This window comes from Grampus griseus (assembly GCF_964374135.1).
Source record: "Grampus griseus genome assembly, chromosome: 11".
NCBI classification, from domain to species: domain Eukaryota; kingdom Metazoa; phylum Chordata; class Mammalia; order Artiodactyla; family Delphinidae; genus Grampus; species Grampus griseus.
The window spans coordinates 50,803,825-50,830,147 of NC_139005.1; the positions used below are offsets into that span (position 1 = coordinate 50,803,825).

At 40.5% G+C, this 26,323-nt stretch overlaps 1 protein-coding gene across 2 annotated transcripts in view; it reads left to right on the forward strand.

Moving 5' to 3' along the window:
- The window catches only part of SRGAP1 (SLIT-ROBO Rho GTPase activating protein 1), a gene marked incomplete at its 3' end in the record, with an annotated part of 268,789 nt that extends 244,519 nt beyond the window's left edge, over nucleotides 1–24,270 (forward strand). For both annotated transcript variants that reach the window (XM_082665120.1, XM_082665121.1), the window contains exons 16-22: nucleotides 3,295–3,400; nucleotides 6,151–6,375; nucleotides 8,576–8,655; nucleotides 17,067–17,247; nucleotides 18,701–18,835; nucleotides 18,969–19,308; nucleotides 23,893–24,270. In XM_082665120.1, the coding sequence (XP_082521246.1) occupies nucleotides 3,295–3,400; nucleotides 6,151–6,375; nucleotides 8,576–8,655; nucleotides 17,067–17,247; nucleotides 18,701–18,835; nucleotides 18,969–19,308; nucleotides 23,893–24,270 (1,445 nt within the window). The remainder of the gene's footprint in view (nucleotides 1–3,294; nucleotides 3,401–6,150; nucleotides 6,376–8,575; nucleotides 8,656–17,066; nucleotides 17,248–18,700; nucleotides 18,836–18,968; nucleotides 19,309–23,892) is intronic.
- Between the last annotated feature and the right edge of the window lie 2,053 nt (nucleotides 24,271–26,323).

Below are 26,323 nucleotides of genomic sequence, written 5' to 3' on the forward strand. Positions count from 1 at the left end.
TTCCCACTAGCTATCTATTTTACATTTGGTAGTGTATATATGTCCATGCCACTCTCTCACTTCGTCCCAGCTTACCCTTCCCCATCCCTGTGTCCTCAAGTCCATTCTCTATGTCTGCGTCTTTATTTCTGTTCTGCCCCTAGGTTCTTCAAAACCATTTTTTTTTTTTAGATTCCATATATATGTGTTAGCATACGGTATTTGCTTTCCTCTTTCTGACTTATTTCACTCTGTATGACAGACTCTAGGTCCATCTACCTCACTACAAATAACTCAGTTTCATTTCTTTTTATGGTTGAGTAATATTCCATTGTATATATGTGCCACATCTTCTTTATCCATTCATCTGTCGATGGACACTTAGGTTGCTTCCATGTCCTGGCTATTGTAAATAGAGCTGCAGTGAACATTGTGGTACATGACTCTTTTTGAATTATGGTTTTCTCAGGGTATATGCCCAGTAGTGGGATTGCTGGGTCATATGGTAGTTCTATTTTTAGTTTTTTAAGGAACCTCCATACTGTTCTCCATAGTGGCTATATCAATTGACATTCCTACCAACAGTGCAAGAGGGTTCCCTTTTCTCCACACCCTCTCCAGCATTTATTGTTTGTAGATTTTTTAATGATGGCCATTCTGACTGGTGTGAGGTGATGCCTCATTGTAGTTTTGATTTGCATTTCTCTAATGATTAGTGATGTTGAGCATCCTTTCATGTGTTTGTTGGCAATCTGTATATCTTCTTTGGAGAAATGTCTGTTTAGGTCTTCTGCCCATTTTTGGATTGGGTTTTTTTTTTGATATTGAGCTGCATGAGCTGCCTGTATCTTTTGGAGATTAATCCTTTGTCAGTTGCTTCGTTTGCAAATATTTTCTCCCATTCTGAGCGTTGTCTTTTCATCTTGTTTATGGTTTCCTTTGCTGTGCAGAAGCTTTTTTAAGTTTCATTAGGTCCCATTTTTGTTTTTATTTCCATTCCTCTAGGTGAGTCAGAAAGGATCTTACTGTGATTTATGTCATAGAGTGTTGACTTACATTCTTTTTGAGAGTTTCTGAAATCCATTTTCTCAAAGGTGTTAGCTACAGTTCCAGCTACAGCATACTCAAAGTTGGGAATGAAAGTGATTTTTCCCAGGAATTCTGATAAACTATTTGTTGTTTTGCAAACTCCTCAGTGGTTAAGTGAGAATATTCCTAATATTTTTTCCCCATCTTTTCACCCGTGGAAAATAAATGAAAATACCTTATTAACGTGGTGGTTTGATAATAAGTGGAAAGCAGCTGGAGTCAGCACTCAAGATTCCAGGGAAATGAGGCTTGGCGTGAGTAGTTCAGGCAGTGGTTCTCAACCTTGGCCGCATAAAAGAATCTCAGGCATCAGCCTTTTAATAAAATCTTCCTAAGTGATTCCAAGTCAAGGTTAAGAACTGCTGGTTTAAGAGGAATTAGAAAGGGAAACTTGAGTTAGGAGAGTATTATGATGGTCCAAGTTAGAAATAATAAAGACTTCAGTTAGGAAGTTAGCAGTGAGATATTCAGTGGTAAAAACAACAGGACTTATGTCCCAGACAAGGGAGAAAAATGAAGCAAAGATACCATCTTCATAGACGTGATGGTCCTAACCTTGAGACTGGATGAGGTTGCCATGGAAGAGAACCAAGTAGAGATCCTTAAAGGATAACTACATTCATGGATGGGAGAGGGTCCAAAAACCTGAGAAGTGGGAGGAGAATCAATTGGCTGTAGTGGTAGAAGCTGAGGCCTGAGATTTTCAAGTAGGATATATGATTATCTCAAGAGCAATTAAGAACAGTGTAGTAACATTAAATCATAGTAAGCTTCAAAATGTTTTTGAAATAGTCTCTGAAATATTTCTCTCAAATGTATGTTTATTGGATATCTTCGAAGTTATACTTTATAGGGACTTCTCTGGTGGCACAGTGGTTGAGAATCCACCTGCCAGTGCAGGGGACACGGGTTCGATCCCTGGTCCAGGAAGATCCCACATGCCACGGAGCAACTAAGCCCGTGTGCCACAACTACTGAGCCTGTACTCTAGACCCCGGGAGCCACAACTACTGAAGCCTGTGCACCTAGAGCCCGTGCTCCACAGCAAGAGGAGCCACTGCAATGAGAAGCCTGTACACCGCAACAAAGAGTAGCCCCTGCTCGCCGCAACTAGAGAAAGCCCGCACAGCAGCTAAGACACAACACAGCCAAAAATAAATAATTTTTTTAAAAAGTTATACTTTATAAAGGTACTTTGAAATCCAAGAAAGATAACCAGACTTATGAAATAGAAAACAGTTTCTAATTCTAGTTCCACCTTTCTAGCCAGCTGACCTTGGGTAAGCCACTTACCCAGTGCTCATTTTGCTAGCCCAGTGAATGGCGATGCTAAGTGCTTGCCCTGCCTACTCCACTGTATTGTTTTTTGCATTAAATTAGATAACAGATGTGAAAATGTGTTGTAAAATGTAGACCAGTATACAGAAAATGGATTATTAGCACTAACCTTTTTGCTGTTATTCACAACACTTTAGTATTGAGAAGCTTTGGACAATTTATATTCCTAATAAAGAGGTAAAATAATACTAGGAAGTCCAAGGTCACCTTCTGTTCAGGGAGCTCACCATCCCACAGGGAAAACAGGATAAGGAAATACATAACTATAAACACCAGGGCAAAAGTTCTGTGAGAGCAGGAATCATGTCACTAAGGTATTTCCAATGCCTAACTTAGTGCTTGAAACCTAGTAGGCTCTCCTAAAATATTTATTTTTAAAATTTGATGAAATAATACAAGGTAAAAGGTCATATAAATAAAATATTCGGATAGTTTTGAGGAAGAGGAGATTCAAAACCTGGCACATTGCGTGAATAATAGTAAAAGACAAATATATGATGAATTAATGAATCGTGGAGAGGGAGAGGTGTCATGTCCCAAAAAAGTCACCTGAGTTAATATGCAGCAAAAAGGAGTTTAAACCATATCAGATGCAAAATGTAGAAATAGCAGCAGGTGAAAAAGGATTTTTAAATTCGGAAGACTCTAAGTTGCTAAAGGCCAAGACCACGGACATCAGAAAACAGTGATGGGTCAGAGGAGACACCCTCGGAAATGGTGGTACACCCAAGCTGATCACTTATTTGCTTTATTGGTTACGACTGCATCTCACCCAAAGGCAAAAGCATTGCTTATGTTCAGATATGTACCTGAAATTTGGGTGCTAGAGTGTTCTGCTTTAAATGTGGCCAGTGAAAGCATCCTGATCATGTGCTCTTCTGTCTATAGGAATAGATAATCTCTATGAGAGGGCGCTTCACATCCGCAAACTCCTCCTGACCTTGCCCAGGTCGGTCCTTATAGTGATGAGGTACCTCTTTGCCTTCCTCAATCAGTAAGTACCATAATTCTCTGCCAAAATGCTCATCTTAATTCCATTTGCACCCCTCTGAGTTCTTTGTTCTTGGATTCTGTAACATGTGCGTTGGGTTCCATTTATCAGCAGAGTTGAAGAGGAAATGATTGAATAGAGACTGAAGGTACATTTTTCCTCAGCAGATCAAAGTCATTGTGTGACCTACCTTAAATAAGCCTGTCACCAGATGCAGAAACTGTGGCCATAATTGCAAAAATATACAAGTATTACTAAAAAGAGCACTTTTCAGTGAATTACCTGTTTTTCCAACTTCCATCCAAAGCCAATGTCATGAATGTTTTGTTAAAATGATGTAAACCACCTGCTCACTGCAGAAAATTTCTGTGATTTTTAAAGTTGTAGTCAGGGAAGGAGGGAAAGTGTAGGTGAGATTTATACACAAATCCAAAAAAGAATTTTCTGCAAATTCAGTATAATGAGACCTTGTCAAAAAGATGATATTTCTAAAACATTTTCTAAAACAATGTAACAGAAATCTTAAAACTCACTGCATTATTTTCAAGGAATCTTTACTCTTTTAATTTAGGCAACTTGATTTTCAGTTGTGTCACTTGTAGATACATGGGCTCCATTATAAGAACATCTTCCCCAGGTCCTATCTAAGAGCCCCCTTGCACTTCAGTGTTTCAGTTAAATAACTGGAAATTTAAAATCCAAGCAGAGTAAGCTTGGGCAAATGCTTTCTCACTCCAGCATGAATTCTCCCTTCTTAAAATTAGGATATTTTCTCTTCTCTATTTCACTGGAAGTTTTAAGTTCTTAAAAGCCATGGGGATTTATTACAACCCTGCTAACTCTTCCTGAAGTCACACCCATTCAGGCTGACCCCCTGCAAGCCAAGTATCCTAAAATAGGGAAATGCTGGCAAGGAACCATACAGAATGGAGCTAAAGCATTCACAAATGACATTTGTACAGAAGTCACCCCTGGAAATTAGCAGTATCTAGAGAGATGGGTATAATCTAGTTTAGGTTAAATACATCCTGTAAATTTTTACCTTTAAATAAGCCAAGTCACCCAGGCAATTGTAAAAATCTGAAGATTGCATGTGCCTCTCCTTCCCCAACATGGAGCACCTTGCATCCCTGCTGGTCCTCTCCATGCTGTCCCTACCAAATTTTCCTGACACACCTGAGCGAAACCAACTGTGGACGAATAAACCACAGTGGATTAGGAAAGCAGACTGACCATGAACCAAGAAAGTTCTCAAAACCTGAATCTAATTCACCGTGTATCTCAACAGAATGGCCACCGTGCCATTCGTCAGACGATTGGCATTGCTTCCAGCGTTTCTGCCCAAAGATGCCCCTTGGTCCCCTGCATCTGCCTTCATGCAGAGGCAAGGCCCAGCCTCTAGGATAGGATGCTCGGGACAGGAATTTTGGGAAAAGAAACTATTCTCTTTCAATTGTAAAATCAAAACATGTATGTAACGTTTTTATGTCAAGTTTTTGCTCTTCAAGCCAGCACAAAATTAAAGACCCAGAAAGACTGTGACTCTCCCCATTGAGCTTAAGTGGGTCTTTTGAAAATTAGACCATTCTTATTCTGAATCTCACTTTTCCTTCCTGCATTCATTTTCAAGATGATCTGTAACATGATCACTGGCTGTTATTTGTGAACTGTTTTTAAGATTTTATGTTGGAGAAATGGCAGAAGAGAAAGACATATGTTACCTGTGGAAATCATGCTTTTGTATTTTCCACTTTCTAGGCTATCTTATTTCCAAAACAGGGTGAAGTATCATGTCACATGGTATCTCAGTTTCTTTGTGTCTGTCAACATCTCACAAATATAGAGTCTCTTTTTTTCTCCTTCCATTTGTCATCTGTTCACCTGGATTTTACATTTCCTTTCAATGTTGACATTCTATACACTGAAAGGTAGATTCTCTGGATTCTCCCTGGAGCAGTACCTTGCCCATGTGTTACGAGGCATAGCAGTAAAGAGCTGGCTTATTTTCAGTCACCTGTGGGAAATATCTCACAAATAGCCATTGGATTGGATTTAGAAATTAGTACTAGGCAACTGGAAATCTCCTCAGAGTTTGTAGCTTACCAGCTTTAAGTGGAATGCAAGAATTGAGGATTCTGTTCCCCTTCTCTTGCACTTGTGTGTTTTATGACACTGGTTGTCACCTAGTGTTGGTAGTCTTACCCAAAAGCAAATTACAAAGCCTGGAGTTGCTTGCTTTCTCACAGCGGGTACAAAGAAAAGGGGATTTGTTTTCCTCCAGACTCTCCTCAAGATTTATGGGAAAAAACTGAAATCTGAGATGTTTTCGGTTCGTTGGAGAACAATTTTAAAGATCTCCATAAAGCTTTATAGAGATCACTGCTGCCCCTCCCAGATTTACCTGAGCAGCATTTACAGCCGGACCATAATGTTTACAAATGAAACTCATTTACTTGATCCTTGTCTCCATTGTAGTAGAGATTATCTTAAACTCCCTTGTGGCTTTAAAAAATACCACTTAAGCAAACAGGATTTATGTTCCCCTTTCAGTTTCTACCAAGTTGAAAGGTAAGTCGCTTTACTTACTTTGGAATTTGCTGAGCCACCTTAAAGCAGGATGGAATATCATTTTATTCTAATAATAAAAACCAAATAAAATCTTTTAGATCGGTATTTTTAGAATAGGAAGTATCTTATTAAACATTGATTTTCTTTTTTTCTCATGTTAACTCCTTTCTTGCCTCTCTTTGTAGTCTTTCACAGTACAGTGATGAGAACATGATGGACCCTTATAACCTGGCCATTTGCTTTGGACCCACATTGATGCCTGTCCCAGAAATACAGGATCAAGTGTCCTGCCAGGCTCATGTGAATGAGATTGTCAAAACCATCATCATCCACCATGAGACTATTTTCCCAGATGCTAAAGAGCTGGATGGCCCTGTTTATGAGAAATGTATGGCTGGAGATGACTATTGGTAAGTCCAAGAATTTTAGTCCTTCTCCCCCTGGAAGAATTATGGAAGTACAGATATCAACTTAATTAAGAAAAAGAACACTGACTATAGGCTGCCAGTGCTTCCAATTTAAAAACAAAAGCAGCAGCAGCAAGAACACTTGAGATACATTAGAATACTAAAATCCATGACAACACTGGCTTCTTATTATGGAATTTCATATTCATCCCTCTCTTTTCCCCAAGCATGACATCTTTATAGATATATCCATCCTATCATGACTTTTGTAGAGAATGATTTTGATCTATAGAGCTCTGTTAATTTTTACTATTATATCAAGAAAAGATAACTGATTGAATTGACAGATTTTATTTTTATTCCTAAATAGTTTTGATTCTATATAAAGTATTTCAAAATTCTCATTTAAAAGGAGCGCCGTCAACCAAATGTGTTTTCATTCTTCCTTATTTTCATTCTTACAAATAAATGTTATCCTAACCAGTTATGGTCACTTTGAGCAAATTTATTATTATATTGTTGGGATAAAAATGTTTTAACATGGCATTGTAGTCACCTCCCAATGAAGTATAAAAATGAGAGATATCGTCCATTGAACAATCCCAAAGGTAAGGAACCCTAAAATGTTTATGTTCACTGTTTGATATATGAGTGCTAGCTTCTAAGAAATCATATACAATCAATGTGGTTTTGACTCCTTGAGCCCCTACCGCGTGCCAGCTTCTCAGTGCATATGATCTCTTTTATTCCTCACAACCACTCTACCAAGTAAGTTAAGAGAGGCCAAGGAGCCTGTCCAATGGCTAGTGGTTACTGGACGCAGCCCAAGTCTTGTCTGATTCCAAAGTCCACACGAGTCTTCCCACTCAGCAGCTGCCTCCCAGCCTACCTCGGAAACTGCTTTGTGCAGCTCAGACTAAGGAGAAGCTGGAAATAAATTTGTCTAAGTCCTTCATTCTGGACCCTCCTCGGGACACTTTGTTTCCCACTGCCTTCCTGGAGATGAAGTAGAAGTAGAATAAGTAAGTGAAAGATCTAAATAACTCAGAGTACACTTATTTTTTACTTAAACCACAGTATATTCTTAAACCACATATCCTATGCCTTAAGAAAATTGAGAGTTGACTATTTCCACAAGTACTGCTAAATTAACAATAAAGCATGATAGATTCTAGTTTTATAGTATATCTAGCAATTTTATGTGAAATTCAATTTTAAAATATTTACTTGAGCACTTACTACATGCACATACTGACTAAGCTTGGCTCTGGGAAGATAAATGAATAAAACTCAGCCCTGGTGAGATTCAGAATTTTATTTTCCTAGTTGTATTTGTTTCAAGGCCAGTGTCAGTCATGTTTGGTATTTCCAAATATTCAGAGCTATGTCAGTAAGTTGTCTTGTTCATTGTATCACAAAGCAAGTATGTGGATGTCTGGTCGATATTACTTGATGTGTTGTATTCTAGAACTTTTGTGGTTGCTGCATTTTTACAAACAGGGTAAAAGCCCCAGAATGAAGAGTCTTGCAGCCAGTAACACGTGCTTGATTATGTCCTTCTCCCATACATAGTGTTTTTTATGGGTATCGCTCATTTTAAACAGAAAGTCAGTAATATAGTAGTCATCCCTGTTCCCCAATGCCAGCAATATAAGTGGGCTTTTACAGTAATGTCAGGTTTGTATTTGTAACCATTTGCATTCCATTTATCAGCATACATTTGAGAAGAGATAGTGGTAATGTTAAAGGATAAAATCTGACTCTCGGATACAAAAATGAACATGTGTCTAGAAAAGTTAAAAAAGATACTACAATCAATTCAAAGCAGAAACCGAAGAGCCATCCATTTTTATGCAGTAGGGAATATTGAAATGAATTTGCAAAAACTGGTGTATCCATGGGGCAATAATCATATTCCACTAGAATTCAACAAATTTTCATTTTTATGGATAAGAATTATTTGTAATACTATCAACTTCCTACAAGTTAATTTTGTCTTTACAGATTTGTAATGTGTTAAAGGTGAAGGTACATACATTCCCATAGCATTAGAGAATCCTAGAGGCTCCAGCATTCCACTGAAAGGCTGTCCAGTAACTCCTTTGCCATTCCAAAGTCTTATTTTTTTTTTACAGTAGCAATTGTTCATCTTTGAAATGCTTTCCACTTTGGCTTCATATGAATTTCTATTTCCGCTCCTCAGCGACAGCCCATACAGTGAGCACGGTACATTGGAGGAAGTGGATCAGGACGCTGGTACAGAGCCCCACACCAGTGAAGACGGTATGCATTTGTGCCCATGCTACTATAAAATTAGTCTTTATATCCATTTTTTAAGAATTGCTTATGATAAGAATTCAGTAGATACAAAAGAATACTTACTACATATGTGTAAAGTGCGAAGAATAACATTACAATGAACACTTGTGGAACCACCACCAAGTTTAAGAAAAAGGTATCATTACCTTTGCGCTTTCCTGAACCCATTGCCTTCTTTACCCCTCCAGGGTAACCACTATATGTTTGTACTTTTAAGTGATTTATTGTTTCATTTTCTATTTTCTTTAACGTTTCATAAATGGAATCATATGTATATACTTTTCATGATTTTTTTCTACTCAGTATTATGTTTCTGAAATTCATCCATTGTTGCATGCAGTTATAATCATTTATTTACCTATATTCCATTGTATTTATTTTATTATTGATGAATATGTGAGGTGTTTTCTATTTTTTTGCCATTAAAAACAGTGTACCTATGAATATTTCAAACATGTATCCTACTGCAAATGTAGAGTTTCTCTAGGATATACACACATAGGAGTAGCATGTCTTCAACTTTACTACGTACTGCCGAACTATTTTTGATAATGGTTGTAAGGATATCCACTCCCACCAGCAGTGTCGCAGCCTTTCAGTTGTACATAGTCATCAACACTTGATTTTTTTTTCCTTTATTTTTTTTTGCTGTGTCAGGTCTTAGTTGTGGCACACGGGATCTTCGTTGAGGCACGCGGGATCTTTCATTGCGGCGTGTGGTCTCTTCGTTGCAGCACTGGGGCTTCTCTCTAGTTGTAGTGTGCAGGTTTTCTCTCTCTAGTTGTGGCGCACAGCCTCCAGAACGCGTGGGCTCTGTAGTTTGCGGCACACGGGCTGTCTCATTGAGGCACGTGAGCTCAGTAGTTGTAGCCCATGGGCTTAGTTGCCCCGCAGCATGTGGGATCTTAGTTCTCTGACCAGGGATCAAACCTGTGTCCCCTGCATTGGAAGGTGGACTCTTTACCACTGGACCACCAGGGAAGTACCAACACTTGACTTTATAATATTGTAATCTTTGCCAATATTGTCAGTGTGTAATGGCATCTCATTGTGATTTTAATTTACATTTCTCTGATTACTGACGAAGATGTTGTTTTAAAATATAGTGTATTAATAGAAAATTTGAGGTATGGTAAGGCCAGCAGATTGGGAGATGATCGCCATTGAAAAGATAATTTGATACAGTTCCTAAGAGGAGGGGACACATCATACCTGAGGGGGCCAAGGAAAGCACCAGGGTCAGTCAGGAGGCAGAGGGAGAGGAACAACTGGGTAAGAGCTTTTATTGTGGTTTCCACAGAAAGGAACATGAGAGGCAGGGTAAGCAGGGTTAGGATTACCTAGTTTGGATAACTTCAGTGGGCTCTGGGGCTGTCTCTGGTTGTCTGGTACCTGGCTCTGAAGTGATTGGGGCAGACAGACAGTGGCCCAAAGTGTGAGAGCCCCAGAGAGAAGGTGGTTGGGATATAGGCTCTGGATTGGTTGGTTTGTATTTGAAAAGCACATTCCAGGTGAGTTGTTGACCGTCCCTAGGAATTGGCTAACCCTGGGAGGGACAGTCCCTCCAGGGGCAGCAAGGCCTCAGAGGTCACACTACAGAAAATGAAAAACATGGTTAATACAGATATACTAATTTTTGTATGTTTAGATTTCTTCTTCGTAAAATTCCTATCTTTTGCCCATTTAGGGCCCACTTGCCCACTATCATTTTCTCTGGGCTTTTTTTGCTTAGTTTAGTTTAGTTTGGCTTTGGTTTTTTCTTATTTATAAGAGCTCTTTGTGAGTCTGGATCGGGTCTTTTATTGGATATATGATTTGAAAATATCTTCCGCTCTGTAGTTTGTCTCTCATGTGCTTATTGTATCTTTTGCCAAACAGAGAATCTTAATTTTAAAGGCGCTGAATTTACCAATCTTTTCCTTCATGGTTGTTTCACTTTGCATCTCCTTTAAGAAATCCTGTGCCCTGAGGTTAATGAAGAAGTTCTTCCATATCCTCTGCTAAATCCTTTCAGGTTTTGTTTTTCACACACAGGTCTTAATTCTACCAGGAATTTATTTGGAGGTATGGTGTGAGGTAGGGATTTGTTCCCTTTTTTCTCCATATGGGTGCACAGTTGTCCCCACTGTCCCAGCCTTAGTTGTCCTTTCTCTACTGCTCCACACCTTTATCATAAATCAAGTGTCATCTCTGCATGAATCTGTTTCTGGGCTCTGTTCTTTTCCATGGGTCCACTTGTCTATCCCTACACCCCTGTCTTAATTTTGATACCTTTTAATAAATCTTAACATGTGGCAAATCAAGACCTCTGAATTTGTTCCTCTTAACAATTCTTGGCCTTTTTCACTTAAATTTTAAACTCAGTTTTTCAAGTTCTTGAAACAAACAAGGAAAAAAAACCTAAAGACCTGTTGAGGTTTGGACTGCCATTGCACTGATCCTACATACATTAGTATGAAAAAAATTGATATTTTAAAATATTCAGTCTTCCAATCCACAAACGCCTTTCTAGTTACTTAATGTCTCCCATTAAAATTTTATACTTTTCTCTGTAGTAATCATTTTTTTGTCTCTCTAACTTCTTAACTTTAATATTTAACATTACTTTTTGACACTTTTTTAATGTGAACATATAAAGCGGTCGGTTTTTTCTTAGTACCTCTTTAGCTGTATGCATAAGCCTTTTATTCTCTCTTTAGCTGTGACTAATCTGCTTTAAACCCATTCACTGTGTTTTTATTTTTAATTTTTTTTTCTACAAGTTCTGTTCAGTTTACTTTCACATCTACTTGGTCGGTTGCTCTTACGATATTAATCCTTTCCATTGTTTTAGATTATGTGTCTAATCATGCTAATAGCTGAAGTCTTCCTGGATCTGTTTTTGTCGGCTTTGCTCATTGAATCTTATTTCCAGTGTGTTTTATAAATTTTTTTACCTATTTCTTAGAACTTCATGGAATTCCTTTATGTTGAGTTGAAGGTATGTCCCCTCCAGAGAGGGTTTTCATATACTTCTGCCTGGTGCATAACCAGCCTGGGACCACAGTAGATTTTTAGTCTGAGATTTTTTCAGACCACCCAGGTAGTGTGAACTTAAACTGCAAACCTGCCAGAGGACTGAAACGTGGTTGGGATTCTCTAAGGTGATTTGTTTCCCAAGGCTTGAGATAGATTATTTCCTTAAGTCCAAAGTTGGTGTGGTTACATCTATGGAGAAGTATGGAGAGTGAGAAGGGAGGAAGATTTCAGAACTAGAAGTCCACTGTGACACAGAGAGTTTGATCCTTTGGTGGGGCTTAGATTCTCCACACTGGGCAGCCCCTGGACCTAGTCTTTTGTGCAGAATAAAGTTTAAGTTAACCAGGCAGGGAAAATTCCCTCCAGGCAAACTCTGACTTAACATATTCTAGTGTTCTGTTTACCTTGGTGGGTTCCCACATTCACCAGGTTTTTGGTCTTTAATATTCCTCACAGTCATAATTAATGTGATTACAAAGATTTTTTTTTAATCCAGCATTTTTAGTTGATTTCAGCAGGAGGGTTTTCAGGATGTCTAGGTCTACCCTGTGCTTTAAAAAAAAAAAAAAGTTTATTTGTGTGTTTTTTTAATATATATATTAATTTATTTTATTTATTTATTTTTGGCTGTGTTGGGTCTTCGTTGCTGCACACGGGCTTTCTCTAGTTGTGGAGAGTGGGGGCTACTCTTTGTTGCAGTGCACGGGCTTCTCATTGCAGTGGCTGCTCTTGCTGCAGAGCACGGGCTCTAGGCATGCGGGCTTCAGTAGTTGCAGCACGCAGGCTCAGTAGTTGTGGCTCATGGGCTCTAGAGCGCAGGCTCAGTAGTCGTGGTGCACGGGCTTAGTTGCTCCGCGGCATGTGGGATCTTCCCGGACCAGGGCTTGAACCCGTGTCCCCTGCATTGGCAGGCGGATTCTCAACTGCGCCACCAGGGAAGCCCCTGTGTTTTTAAAAGTAGGATAAATTGACATTTTTAGAACTTAAGTTAGAAGAAACTAAAGTGAGAGCGTCTATTTCTGTGGTATTGCTTTTGAAGGTCTCTGAGCCCTCCCTCGGCCACTCTCCATTCTTCTGTCTTGAGTTTCTGTGTTTCTTTGTGATTCATTCCTTTTTCACTGATGACTTGTGAGTGTTTCCTTGCTTGCCCCAGTGGCAGGAAAAGCCCAAGACAAAGCCCCAGCCATCTCTCTTTCCAAGCATCTGTCTTACCACCGCACCATCTGGCAGTTGTTCTTACCTCTTGGCTACAAAAGAGGAGCTTTGCTGAGGGCTCTGTGTTTGAGATAATATTTTGATCATGTTCACCTGATTTTGCTGGAAAGAAAAGCATTGCTTACAAAGGACAGAGACCCTTGCCCGCAGCCAGAAAGTCCTGTAACTAAATTAACTGGAGTGTTGATTGTCTTTTTGATCATCTAGGTATTGTGTTTTCTTTTCTCTGTCATGGTATCACTAGAGAGTAGCTTTTGTTTCCAAAAGACAGGCTGTCACAGAACAGAATCATCGTCCGCAAGGGCAGTGGGTAACAGATCTAGGAGAGAAAGTGTCAGGGACAGCAAAGTCCCAAAGGGGTAGTGTGATGTACTAGCACTTTGTATAAAATTACAAGAAATGGAAATATAAGACTTGATAGCACCAGGCAGTCAGAAAATCAGCTTTGTTGAATTTTCTTTCCCTTTGCACAAAATTATAATTGCCTTGTAGGAAAATGAAGTTATCGTGTTCACCCTTATTAATGTTGTTATTGGTAGCAGTAGCATTCTACAAAGTCTCTGCAGGACCTTAAAGGACTGTGTAACCCTATATGAAAGGGGTATGGTGTGTCTCCATGCCCTGAGATCGATTTGCTCTGCAATGATGAGACTCAGATGTGTATAAATAGCTTATGGACACTTGACTGTGAAATTTCTCTCATGGGAGTGGAAAGAGTCAAAATAATGAAATTGCTCAGAATTACTAGTTGATGTAGTAGGATTACCAGTAAAGTGTACTTCTGATCCATCTGGTCATTGTTTTAAAACGTCTTTACATTTGAATTATATAAGCAGAGTCTGATAATCTTGTTGCTAGTTGTTTCCAAAAACAAAAAGAGATAATGAGCATAGAGGGCATGATGATGAAATTATGATAAAATTTGTATATATCTATTAAATAGTCTTAAATCGCCCTTGGCCAGTGTTGACAGTGTAAGACTGAATGGCATTAAAGAATATTAATAGTTCTCTCTTCTTTTCCCTTTGACAGGTACATAGGTTGTATGCTATGTTTTGCTGTTATCTTTCCACTTCCTTTCAGTAAAACAATTTAAACATATGGGTGTGTCACATAAGAATTTGCAAACTACATATCACGAAGCTCTTTTTGGCATGAGTTCATTGGCATGACTTCACTCCTCTGTGGATGTTTATTTGTGTCCCCTGTACCACAGACAGGTTGATTTCTGTCCCCCAGAGCAGTGGTTCCCAACCTTTTTGGCACCAGGGACCGGTTTCGTGGAAGACAATTTTTCCACAGACCAGGGGCGGGGGAATAGTTTCAGGATGATTCAAGCACATTACATTTATTGTGCACTTTATTTCTATTATTATTACATTATAATATATAATGAAATCATTATACAACTCACCATAATGCTGACAGGAGGCGGAGCTCAGGTGGTAGTACGAGCAATGAAGATGTAAGTACAGATGAAGCTTTGCTCGCTCACCTGCCGCTCACCTCCCGCTGTGCCGCCGAGTTCCTAACAGGTACTGGTCCGTGGCCTGGGGGTTGGGGACCCCTTCCCCAGGGAGAACTGGGGTAAAAAAAATTGGCATCTGTCATTTCAGTTCAAGCAGGATTTATTCTTTACATGCAAGTTTAGAACACACTATAAAGTCAGTCTCCTTGAATAAAAGTTCTGTTTCCTCCTCTGTGAGCAGACTTAATGGATATTTCATAAAGCTGCTATTGTTTTATTAAAATATAATTTTAGGATGGACTATCAGTGTTAACATACGATCTAAAAGTTATCAGTTATTAAAGGACTTAAACTATTGTTTTAAAATTATTTTTACACCTACTTTGCTGAGAAGTATACTATGTGCAGATCGTGTTGTGGTTCTGCCATATGAAATATCATTCACCTTAAATATTATCCACTAGCAAAAAGATGGGGCTTTTTTTGTGTGTCTTTATTTTAAACATAGAGCTGAAATTCACCCAGGCCCTTCATATAAGGTAAACCCTAAGCTTTTTCAGTATGTTTGTTGATTTTCATGCTCTTGCCATCCCAGAGGATGTTTGAATTTATCAAGTGAGAAAGTTTAGCTGGCTATCCAAGGATTTCTTGTGCAGTTATTTCATAGAAGTACAACAGATATTGAAGATATTGCAGTAAACTTTGGGAAGCAATAAACTCTTAAATGGAAAGGTTTGTTACCAAGGGAAATAGAAGATAAAAGTTCCTTACAAAATATTTGACAGGCAGGTTTTAATCTATTACGTGTGCATATATTCTAGAGTATTTGGAAAGTGATACATGCTCAGTTTTTAGCAAATGAGGTATTGTTCATTGCATAGACAGATTTCTCTAAGCATATGCCACTTGTACTGACCCTTTTTTGTTCTGTTTCTTGTTAATTAGCAGTTTACTCACCTATTATAATTTTATTTATTTTTGGCTGCGTTGGGTCTTCATTGGTGCGCGCGGGCCTTCTCTAGTTGTGGAGAGTGTGGGCTACTCTTCGTTGAGGTGCGCATGCTTATTGTGGTGGCTTCTCTTGTTGCAGAGCACGGGCTCTAGGTTCACGGGCTTCAGTAGTTGTGGCATGTGGGCTCAGTAGTCGTGGCACACGGGCTTAGTTGCTCCGCATCACGTGGGATCTTCCCAGACCAGGGCTCGAACCTGTGTCTCCTGCATTGGCAGGCAGATTCTTAACCACTGTGCCACCAGGGAAGCCCTACTCACCTACTGTTGGTAGCAGGGATGGGGTGATGGTGGGAGAGGGGAGATAGGATCATAAAGCCCCCGATTCAGGGCTTTTTGCAATGAGCTGGATCACAAAAAGCAACTCTTGTAGTTGTTTTGAGTAGTTTGTCCTCTTATTTGCCTTTAATATTTGTGGTCAGAATTAGAATAGAGCTGAAATTCCAATTCTAGGCCCAGAGCTTGATAGCTTTTTTCAACTTTTAATTTTGAGGTCATTGCAGATTCACATGCAGTTGTAAGAAACGCAACAGAGAGATGCCATACACCCTTCTCCCAGTTTGCCCCACTGGTAACGTTTTACATAACTGTAGTATAATGTTACAAGTAGGAAACTGATATTGATATACTCCCTCCACCATTTTCACATTTCACCAGTTTTACATGCACTCATTCGTGTATGTGTTTACTTAGTTCTGTACAGTTTTATCACACGTGTAGATTTGTGTGATCACAACCACAGTCAAGATCAAGAACAGTTCCATCACAAGGATCCTTCATGCTACCCTTTAATAGCCTTAGCTGTTTCCTTCCATCACTTCCCCCCGACCCCAGCCTCTGGCAACCACTAATCTATTCTCCATCTCAATTATTATGTCATTCCAAGCATGCCATATAAATGGAATCAGGCAATATGTAACTTTTTGAGGTTGGCTTTTTTCACTCACCATTGTTCCCTTGAATATTTTTTGATCTCTAGAAGATATAATTTTTGAATCTGGTCGTTTGAGTAGGTATGCTTGTTTCACAGGTGATACCCAGAATTTGTTTTTGATACTAGAAAAAATAAAGTTGCCTTTACTGTTGGTAGTAGTTTCAAGATTTGATAGTGCCAAAAAAATACATAAGGAAATTAAATGTATTCAAATAGTATTTAATGTGGTGATTTCTGTAAACTTGATTTTTTTTTTAAATAAGCAAATAAAGCATAAACTTCTTAATGTTCTGAGATAGTGATTCTTCCATGTTCTAAATGGTATTAACATGTTGCCAGGGAACTTGATCAAATAATATTGGTCAAGATAATACTGGAGCTGTTGCAGAAGATATTACAACCCAAGGAGAGATTTTATATATCATATTGCAAAGCTTTAAATATTTTTTTATTAGACTGTCATGGTATCTCTAGTAAGAGGCTGTGGAAACTAAGATCTAATGTTCAGTTTTTCTTGGCCTGAAAAACTGATGACAGCAAGAGAATATTTTTCTGTTTCTCTTTTAACAGCATCATTTTCTCATTGTCTTGATGATTTATTTATTACCTTGTTCAGTCTGGATATTAAAATGACCTTGTTTATTTCTAAAGACTCATATAGACCTTTCAGTTAGTGTATCATGCCTTCCTGAGAACCCTGGCTCTCACCATCTTCTGGTGTGTTCTTTGTAGAAAATGAGCCAATAGAAGCAATAGCCAAGTTTGACTATGTTGGGCGGTCTGCCAGAGAGCTGTCCTTCAAGAAGGGTGCTTCCCTGCTGCTGTATCACCGCGCATCCGAGGACTGGTGGGAAGGAAGACACAACGGGATCGACGGGCTTGTGCCCCACCAGTACATAGTGGTGCAGGACATGTAAGTAGTCCCAACTTCCATCACCTGACGCTCCCAAGAGAAGACTCCAGCCACTGTTTTTATATATATAAATTTATTTGTTTGCTTATTTATTTATTGGCTGCATTGGGACTTCGTTGCTGCGTGTGGGCTTTCTCTAGTTTCGGCGAGCGGGGGTTATTCAGAAGTTGCAGTGCGCAGGCTTCTCACTGTGGTGGCTTCTCTTGCTGCGGAGCATGGGCTCTAGGTGCACGGGCTTCAGTAGTTCTGGCACACGGGCTCAGTAGTTGTGGCTCACAGGCTCTGGAGAGCAGGCTCAGTAGTTGTGGCACACAGGCTTAGCTGCTCTGCGGCATGTGGGATCTTCCGGGATCTTCCCGGACCAGGGCTCAAACCCTTGTCCCCTGCATTGGCAGGCGGATTTTTAACCACTGAGCCACCAGGGAAGCCCAGCAGCTATTGTTCTTAAAATGACTTTGGTCTCGTGAGAAGCGAGCAGAAGGGATTACAGAGCAAAAATTTCTGAGCTGGGCACAGTTCTTCACCTTACTAATGGGTCTTTGCTAACAGCACTTCAGGGCCAACAGCTTCTCATTTCCCAAACTCTCCTAGAAGGTCTGGAGCCAAGGACTAGTGAGAGACACACCTTCTGAAGCGTTCAGGTTCTTAGAAAAATACCCTGTGCGGAGGATGGCTTTAGGAGCTAAAGTGGCCCTGCTGATTCCAGAAACAGTGGTGGCTCTTCTCTTGGTGCCTGTCTTCTGTTTCAATTCCAAATTCCCAAGAGAGAGGATGCTGACTTCAAGTCTAAAGAAAATCATCTTCAGGCTTTTTATTAATTTTGCTGATGAGAAAGCTCTACTTTCAAAAAAATACTTAAAATTATGACCAGACGGGAAGATGTCTCTTTAAGTGAAAGAAACAAGTTACAAAATACCATGTACAGTGTAATTTTAATTTTGTGACTGCAGTATTTCACAATGCAGCACCAATTTATGAACAGCTCTTCAAGGAAAAGAGAAAAATACCATGTATACAGTGACTGATTGAGCCTAAGTTTTAAAATGTTAAAATGTGTCTCTCAGAATGCAAGAAATATGATGTGTGTGTATGCAGACATACAGTCATATATATCTAAAGTACATAAACATATAAATATCTATAGTATAAATACTGTACATACCTGTGGACATCCTTGTAGATATGTATCCCAGGCAGAGAAGAAAAGCAGAGAAGGATATTTTCTAGAATTCGAACAGTAGTTGTCTCTGGATGTTACGTTATATTATGGGCGATTTTTATCGGAATTTCGGAATTTTCCAATTTATCTGCCATGAAACGTTATTATTCTTATAGTGAAAAGAAAAAAGTTACGTTAGTAAGAGAAAGACTTACATACATAAACGCCATCACTTATTTTTTTGTCCCCATTCGTCTAGCAAAAGACCCTCACTCTTGATTCTCATCGTTTCAGGGATGATACGTTTTCAGACACTCTAAGCCAAAAAGCTGACAGTGAGGCCAGCAGTGGGCCCGTGACTGAAGACAAGTCTTCATCCAAGGACATGAACTCCCCAACAGACCGTCATCCTGATGGCTATTTAGCCAGGTAGGTGGAGGGGTCACCAGGCTCCTGAACCTCCACTTCTCCAGGGGCTCTGAGGGGCCGTGGCATCCACAGCCTTGCAGAATTACCCTGTGTGATAACCTCTCCTATCCTCTCGCTCTCTGTCTCTGTCTAGGCAAAGAAAAAGAGGAGAGCCACCCCCTCCAGTGAGGCGTCCTGGCAGGACCAGTGATGGCCATTGCCCTCTCCATCCCCCACATGGTCTTTCCAACTCCTCAATTGACCTGGGGTCCCCAAGCCTGGGCAGTCACCCCCGGGGCCTGCTACAGAACCGTGGCCTCAATAATGACAGTCCCGAGAGGAGGCGTCGGCCGGGTCACGGCAGCTTGACCAACATCAGCCGCCACGACTCCCTCAAGAAGATGGACAGCCCTCCTATTAGAAGGTCCACATCATCAGGGCAATACACAGGCTTCAACGACCACAAGCCCCTGGACCCAGAGACAATCGCTCAGGTAGGCTGCTTTGGATAGAATATTGCATGGTAAGTACCGGTGTGTGACGAAGGAGGCGTACAGGAGTTACTTTCTGGAGCCATGTCTTTTGTACAGAATCAACTAAAGACAACAGAAAAGAAATTAACCCATTCTTCAATTTAAGTCCATGTGATACTGGAAGGGCCCAAGTGTATTAGGTTCATAGTGATTTAAACAAAGACACGGCAGAAACTTAGGACCCAGGACAGTCAAACACATCCTTGCTGAATGGCCAGGAAAATTCTAAAAAAGAAGAAGAATGAGGAAGGACTAGCCCTACCAGACCCTAAGTGCATGCCAGAGCTAGTAAAACAGACAAACTGATGGAACAGAATGGAGAGCCCTGAAACACAACATTTGTAGTGTATGATGAAAGTGACACTTTCATCTTAGGACATGGTGGATTACTCGGTAAATGAAGTGAGAAAATGATGGTTGGCTGTTCAAAGAACAGCAAGTTTGGCTCCTCTGTCACTCCTGAATGGATGTGTGTCTTACTTCCCAATAGTGACTGCAGAGAAGGGCCTTGTAGTTTTTTCTAATGATCAGAATTGACAAAGTAGGGTTTGCCTGGTGGCGCAGTGGTTAAGAATCCGCCTGCCAATGCAGGGGACACGGGTTCAAACCCTGGTCCGGGAAGATCCCACATGCTGCGGAGCAACTAAGCCCATGCACCACAACTACTGAAGCCCGCGCACGTAGAGCCCATGCTCTGCAACAAGAGAAGCCACCGCAATGAGAAGCCTGCGCACCGCAACGAAGAGTAGCCCCTGCTCGCTGCAACTAGAGAAAGCCCACGCACAGCAACGAAGACCCAATGCAGCCAAAAATAAATAAATAAAATTAATTAATTTAAAAATAGTATGACAGGAAAAAAAACTGAATCACTATGCTGTACACCTGAAACTAACACAATATTGTAAATCGAGTATACTTCAATGGAAAAAAAAAGAAGAAAATATGTGTATGGCCAGTGAAAAAGGAGGGGTTCACCATTTCAGTAAAGTGTCTTCCAGGTATCACTGAAGCTTAAAAATGGAATAGATCAAAAAAGGAAGTGAGAAATTAATGAAACAAACATGGGGAAGTATTAAAGATGGATTATTTTTAATAAAAAGTGCTCAAGGAAACCTGCATTTGATATGACAAATTTCCAAGCTATTTTCATTGTCCTAACTAAAAAGAATTTTGGATAGCAAATTAGATTGTGTGGAGAGTTTAATGTGTTTTTACAAAATTAAACCAATTTTAAGTGCACAACAGTTTTTCAGCAAAAACCAAAAAGACTTGACCTTTTTGGTTTTTTTTTTTATTTGAAGTGCAATGCAGAGTCCTTTGAGGTCTCTTTAGAACCAATGATATTTGGCTATAATCCATAACATCATTCCTTGTAATAAATAGGTGAAACAGCATTTAGGTTAGAGAGACAGGGAGTAGGAGTTTAGTGGTGGGAAGGTATAATAAGGTCTGTTTTAACCCTTTTGCTTCTAGAACCAAAATCCTTTCATTGTAAATCATAAAAACAAAAACTCGACAGATAAACCAGGCTCTACACGTTCTCTCTGGCGCAAATACTTGTAAAAAAACAAATCCATATATTTAGCATCAAATGGAAATCACATATGAAAATAATTACTTGAAAAGTGATGTCATCCTCACAATATGGCTTCCAGCTGTGTCCTTTATTTATCTTTCCATCTCTCATCTTCAGATTTTCCCATGAGGACAAGTAAGCCTGCCATCATGGTGTTCATACCAAAAACATGCAATTTCTTTTAGTAAACAAATCAGTGGAATCCCTGATAGAGCTTTTTTAAAAAAATTGACATATCCACATGTGATCACTGGATCTTCATTTATTCATTTAGCAAGTCTTTACTGAGCACTTACTGTATGGCAGCTCCCATGCTAGGTGTTATGGACACAGAGTTAAATCAATGGTCAGTAAGCCGCTGCATGAAGGTGCTCATAATTCAGTGGAGGAGGCAGATATGGAAATCAGTTGCTGCTGTGCAGGGCCACAGGCTAATGCTCCAGGTGAGTGGAAGAAGCCTGGGAATATGGAGAAGAGGTATTTCCATGAGACCAGGGCAGTGGTTCTCCACCCACCCTATCTCACACAGTACTCCACCATGTGTGTGTGTTGGTGCGGGGGGGGGCAGTGTATAAAAAACATAATATGGGACTTCCCTGGTGGTGCAGTGGTTAAGAATCCGCCTGCCGATGCACGGGACACAGGTTCGATCCCTGGTCTGGGAAGATCCCACAGTCTGTGGAGCAGCTAAGCCCAGTGCGCCACAACTACTGAAGCTGGCGTGCCTAGAGCCCGTGCTCTGCAACAAGAGAAGCCACAGCAATGAGAAGCCCGTGCACCACAATGAAGAGTAGCCCCCGTTCGCCGCAACTAGAGAAAAGCCTGCGTGCAGCAACGAAGACCCGACCCAGCCAAAAATAAGTTAATTCTAAAAAAAACAACATAATGTAAAACTGACCCTCTTTACCATTTCTAAGTGTATAGGTCAGTAAAGTGTATTCACATGGCTGTGTAACAGATCTCCAGAACTTTTTCATTCTGCAAAACTAAAACTCTGTACCCATCTAAGAACAACTCCCTTTTTCCCCTCCCCACCATGCCCTCGCCACCACTATTCTAAATACTTTTTGCTTCTGTGAATGTGCCCACCTCATATAAGTGGCATCATGCAGTATTTTTCTTTTTGTGACAGGCTTATTTCACTTAACATAATGCCTTTAATGTAGCATGTGGCAGGATTTCCGTTTTAAGGCCCAGTAATAATCCATTGTACGTATACAGCACATTTCACTTATCCATTCATCTGTCGATGGTGCACACCTCACGTTTTTAAAACAAATATTTTGTAATTCCCCCTTTATTATCTGAAAAACTGATGATGTGCCAATTTTTTTAAAACATATAAAGCCCTAAATACAATGTAAAGGAAAAACAAAAGGAGATTAGTATTAAAAGAAATGTATTTCAGAATGCTTAACTACATTAGAAGACAAATGAAGTAGTGAGACGCTTTCACCTACATGTAGACTTACCATAAATGCAATTAAAAATGTACGTTGATATAAGAGTATTATTAAGTTAATTAGTTTCGACTCAGTTTCCATAATGGTGTTCCCATTATGGAAAAAAATTATGATTTTTTCTAAAATGGTGGACCACCCTCGGTCATACAGTTCTAATCAAAGCAGGGTATAATTTACATGATAGTTTCATTCCTAGAAGACACCATGAAAAAAATATTTTGTGTTTATATATAAGAAAGTTAGGTTCTAGACTCAGACTATTATAAAAAAATTTTCACCTACATAAATGTCTGGAGGACATTTAAAAGTTGAACGAGATATGGGACAATTCATTGCATGTAAATTATCAGGACACTTGTAAGGTATCCAGTATCTCTGGCCCCTGCGCACCAAACGCCAATAATGCCACCTGGTTATTTTGACATTTAAAACTACACATACACGTACACCATATTACAGAAATGCCCTCCATGGGGCAGTACCACTTCCATTGAGATCCACTGGACAGAAGCGTCAGGGGGAGTCTTAAAATGAATTCTGAAGAACTGCTAGGAGTTAGTCAAGTATATAAAAGTGCTCAAAAATTATCTGTTGAATGAATGAAAGAAGCCTGATTTTTCATGCCTATACGCATTTCTTAAAAATTGTTGCGCTAAATTTAAGCCATCTTTTACCACAGATTGAAATAGAATTCCATCTAAGATGTCAGCATGTAAGGTCAAACCCACCAGAGGGCTGCCACGTGCCTCAGAATGGCCAGTGCTTGTTCTGTGGCTCTTTGAGCCACTGGTGCCATCGCACGTCTTGTCTCCTGCACATCCTGAGTCACGGTGGTCGTGTGAGATGGCATTAGGTTTACACACTCCACAGGCTGGTGTTAAAACCGTCATGCTTTTGCTGGTCTGCCTGCTTTGAAGTGAAGTATATGGTTTCTATACATTAGTATTCATTATCAGCCTAGTCTGTCTCTTGCTGGTTATTTTTTTTTCAGCTAATTATCGAGTTATCATTGACACACAGCACCATATAAGTTTAAGGTGTACAGCGTAATGATTTGACTTGCACGCATCATGAAATGATTACCACCGTGGATTTAGTGAACATCCAGCATCTCACAGAGATACAAAATTAAAGAAAGAGAAGAAAAAATGTTTTTCCTTGTGATGAGAACTTAGGATTTACTCTCTTAACCTTCACATGTAACCTACAGCGGTGCTCATTATAGTTATCACGTTGTACATCACATCCCTAGTACTTAATTCATCTTATGACTGGAGTTCGTCCCTTTAGACTGCCTTCATCCAATTGCCCATCCCCGCAACCCCCCGCCTCTGGGAACCACAAATCTGATCTCTTTTGCTATGAGTTTGTTTTTGAAGTATGCTTGACCTACAACACTGCTAATTCCCGTCACATGACATAGTGATTCGATATTTCTATACATTTCAAAATGATCACCAGAATAAGTTTAGTTACCATCTCTCACTTCTGGTTCTTTTTCAACAGGATATTGAAGAGACGATGAACACTGCTTTGAATGAACTCCGAGAACTGGAGAGACAGAGTACAGCAAAGCACGCCCCCGATGTGGTGCTGGATACCTTAGAACAAGTGAAAAACTCTCCCACCCCTGCCACGTCCACGGAATCTCTCAGCCCTTTGCACAACGTTGCCCTCAGGAGCTCGGAGCCTCAGATTCGACGTAGCACTAGCTCCTCCAGTGACACAATGAGTACTTTCAAGCCTATGGTGGCGCCCAGAATGGGCGTGCAGCTGAAGCCCCCAGCCCTTCGGCCGAAACCTGCTGTTCTTCCAAAAACAAACCCTACAGTAGGGCCCACCCCACCTTCCCAGGGTCCAGCAGACAAGTCTTGCACAATGTAAAAACCAACTGAGCGAGCATACGGGGAGGTGATTAGAAAGAGAAAACGGATTAGTGACAAAAGTCAACAATCCTTAACTTTCCTTAGTCGTGTGCTTTTAACTGGAGACCCTTTGGCTTTTCTGTGTTCTCGAATGTAATGTCTGAGACTAGCTAAATTAACACGGGCATTTGTATTTTGTAATTTCATCCTTTTTTTTAATAACTGGACATATCCTGTGTCATTTTAAAGACAATAGAAACACTTAGACTTACTTGAAAATCCAATGCTGCACCATTTGTAATGAAGGCATCACCGCTCTGCCCTGCACGTTGCACAGTGCTTCAGGCTTAGTGTAGCCTGGATGAGTCAGAAGCGTCTGAATCCAAAGGCAGGAGGATCTGAGTTCCAGGCCTTGGAATGTAACCAGTGTTGGTCTCTGGCACTCGGGGTAAGGCTGAAAGGTGACAATGGATTGTTTGGTAGCTGACAGTGAGTACCTCTTATTCCATGCAGTGGGGCAGGGGGCTGGCTCTCGCTACAGACTTGCTGTTGTCACAGTGGGGTGTTCCCAGCGCGAGCTGCAGCCCACCGGCTGACTTTCTTAACAGTCGTTTCCCTGGGTCCAGGTGAAAGTCTCAGCGGGAGCGGGTAGAACCTCTGCAGTTACTGCTTGAACTGAACCTGGGAAGGGACAGTCCTCCAGAGCTATTGCTGTGACTCTTTCCCCAAGCCTGATCAGGCCCCGGAGGGTTTCCAAGTCCATCCCCTACGTTCACTGCAGACTAGAACAGTCTAATTTTAAAGACTGTCTGGTTACACTACTCCATGAACCCCTTCAGAGGTCTGTTGTTGCCTAGAAAACAACTTCTAGCTCCCCGAAGCCCCCGTGTCTTCCTCTGTGGCAACGGAGAAAGCAGACAGCGCACAAGTCCTTGGTTCGCCGGCCTTCCCTTCCCCTGACAAGATGAGCTGGGTTCCTTTAAACGTGCTACAGAGGCCTGATGATCCTAAATTGAATCCCCAGCTCCCCTCGGCATTTGTCTCTTTGAGCTACGGTACTGGCGTAAGAGCCAGAGCAGCCGAGGTGGGACGATGACCTCATGCTTCCAGGACGACTTCCTCCCGGTTGTGCATCCTGGAACCATGGCTTTTTTTGTTTTCTCCGTGTGGTCTCTACTACATCACTCACACAGTCAGCTGAACTCCACTGACACCCTCTTTCTCTGACATCCTCACCCACAGACAGTTTTTCTTTAGCCCATATTTATGCTCTGTTTCTCCTCTATCTTAAAAAGCTTGCTTTGAATTCATTTGTTTTTACTAAGGTACAGATCACCACTGTCCTAACAGCAGCAGCTTATACCATCTGTAAACCTATGAGCATTTTATCTACCCTGTCGTTGAACTTACTGAGGAAGAGTTTTTTTGTTTGTTTTTTGGTTTGGGGGTGTTTTTTGTTTTGTTTTCAGAAAAATGGGTGGCCAGAACTAACCCCTCTGGACCACTTTGATTTCAAACTGGCAGCCAACTGCGTGCCCACCTAAGAGTTCCAGTATGGGCTTTGATTTCTCAGCTCATTGGTGAATGCATCAATGTGGAAAAAATGGGGATCTGTACTCAAATCCAGACATTACTTTGATCTCTACCTCAGTTTGCCAGTCTAATCATTCTAATGCAAAGAGAGATGACATTTGTGAGATACTGTTACCTTTCCAAGTCACACTGCTGGTGGCTTGCCTGCAGCCTGATTTCACAAATGGATTAAATAGTGAAAAAAATTATTTCAAATATAATATTTCCAGGTATTGTAAACCTCTGAATTTTTACAACATCCTTCTTGCCCATTTTGAAAAAGAGACCCAGCTGGGCATCTCGTGCAACCCCACCCCCACCCCCACCCTCTCCCCCTTGAGCTTTAGTGGTCCTTCCGCACCTTTGGGCACCATGGAAACCCAGCCAGGACTGAGCTCTGAATAGCACGAACCCTTTTAAACAACCTTCCCAAATTTCTAGGAAATTGAAACTTTTAAGATAATCTCCCAGTTCTTTCTAGATTCCACTGTGGTCTCTAA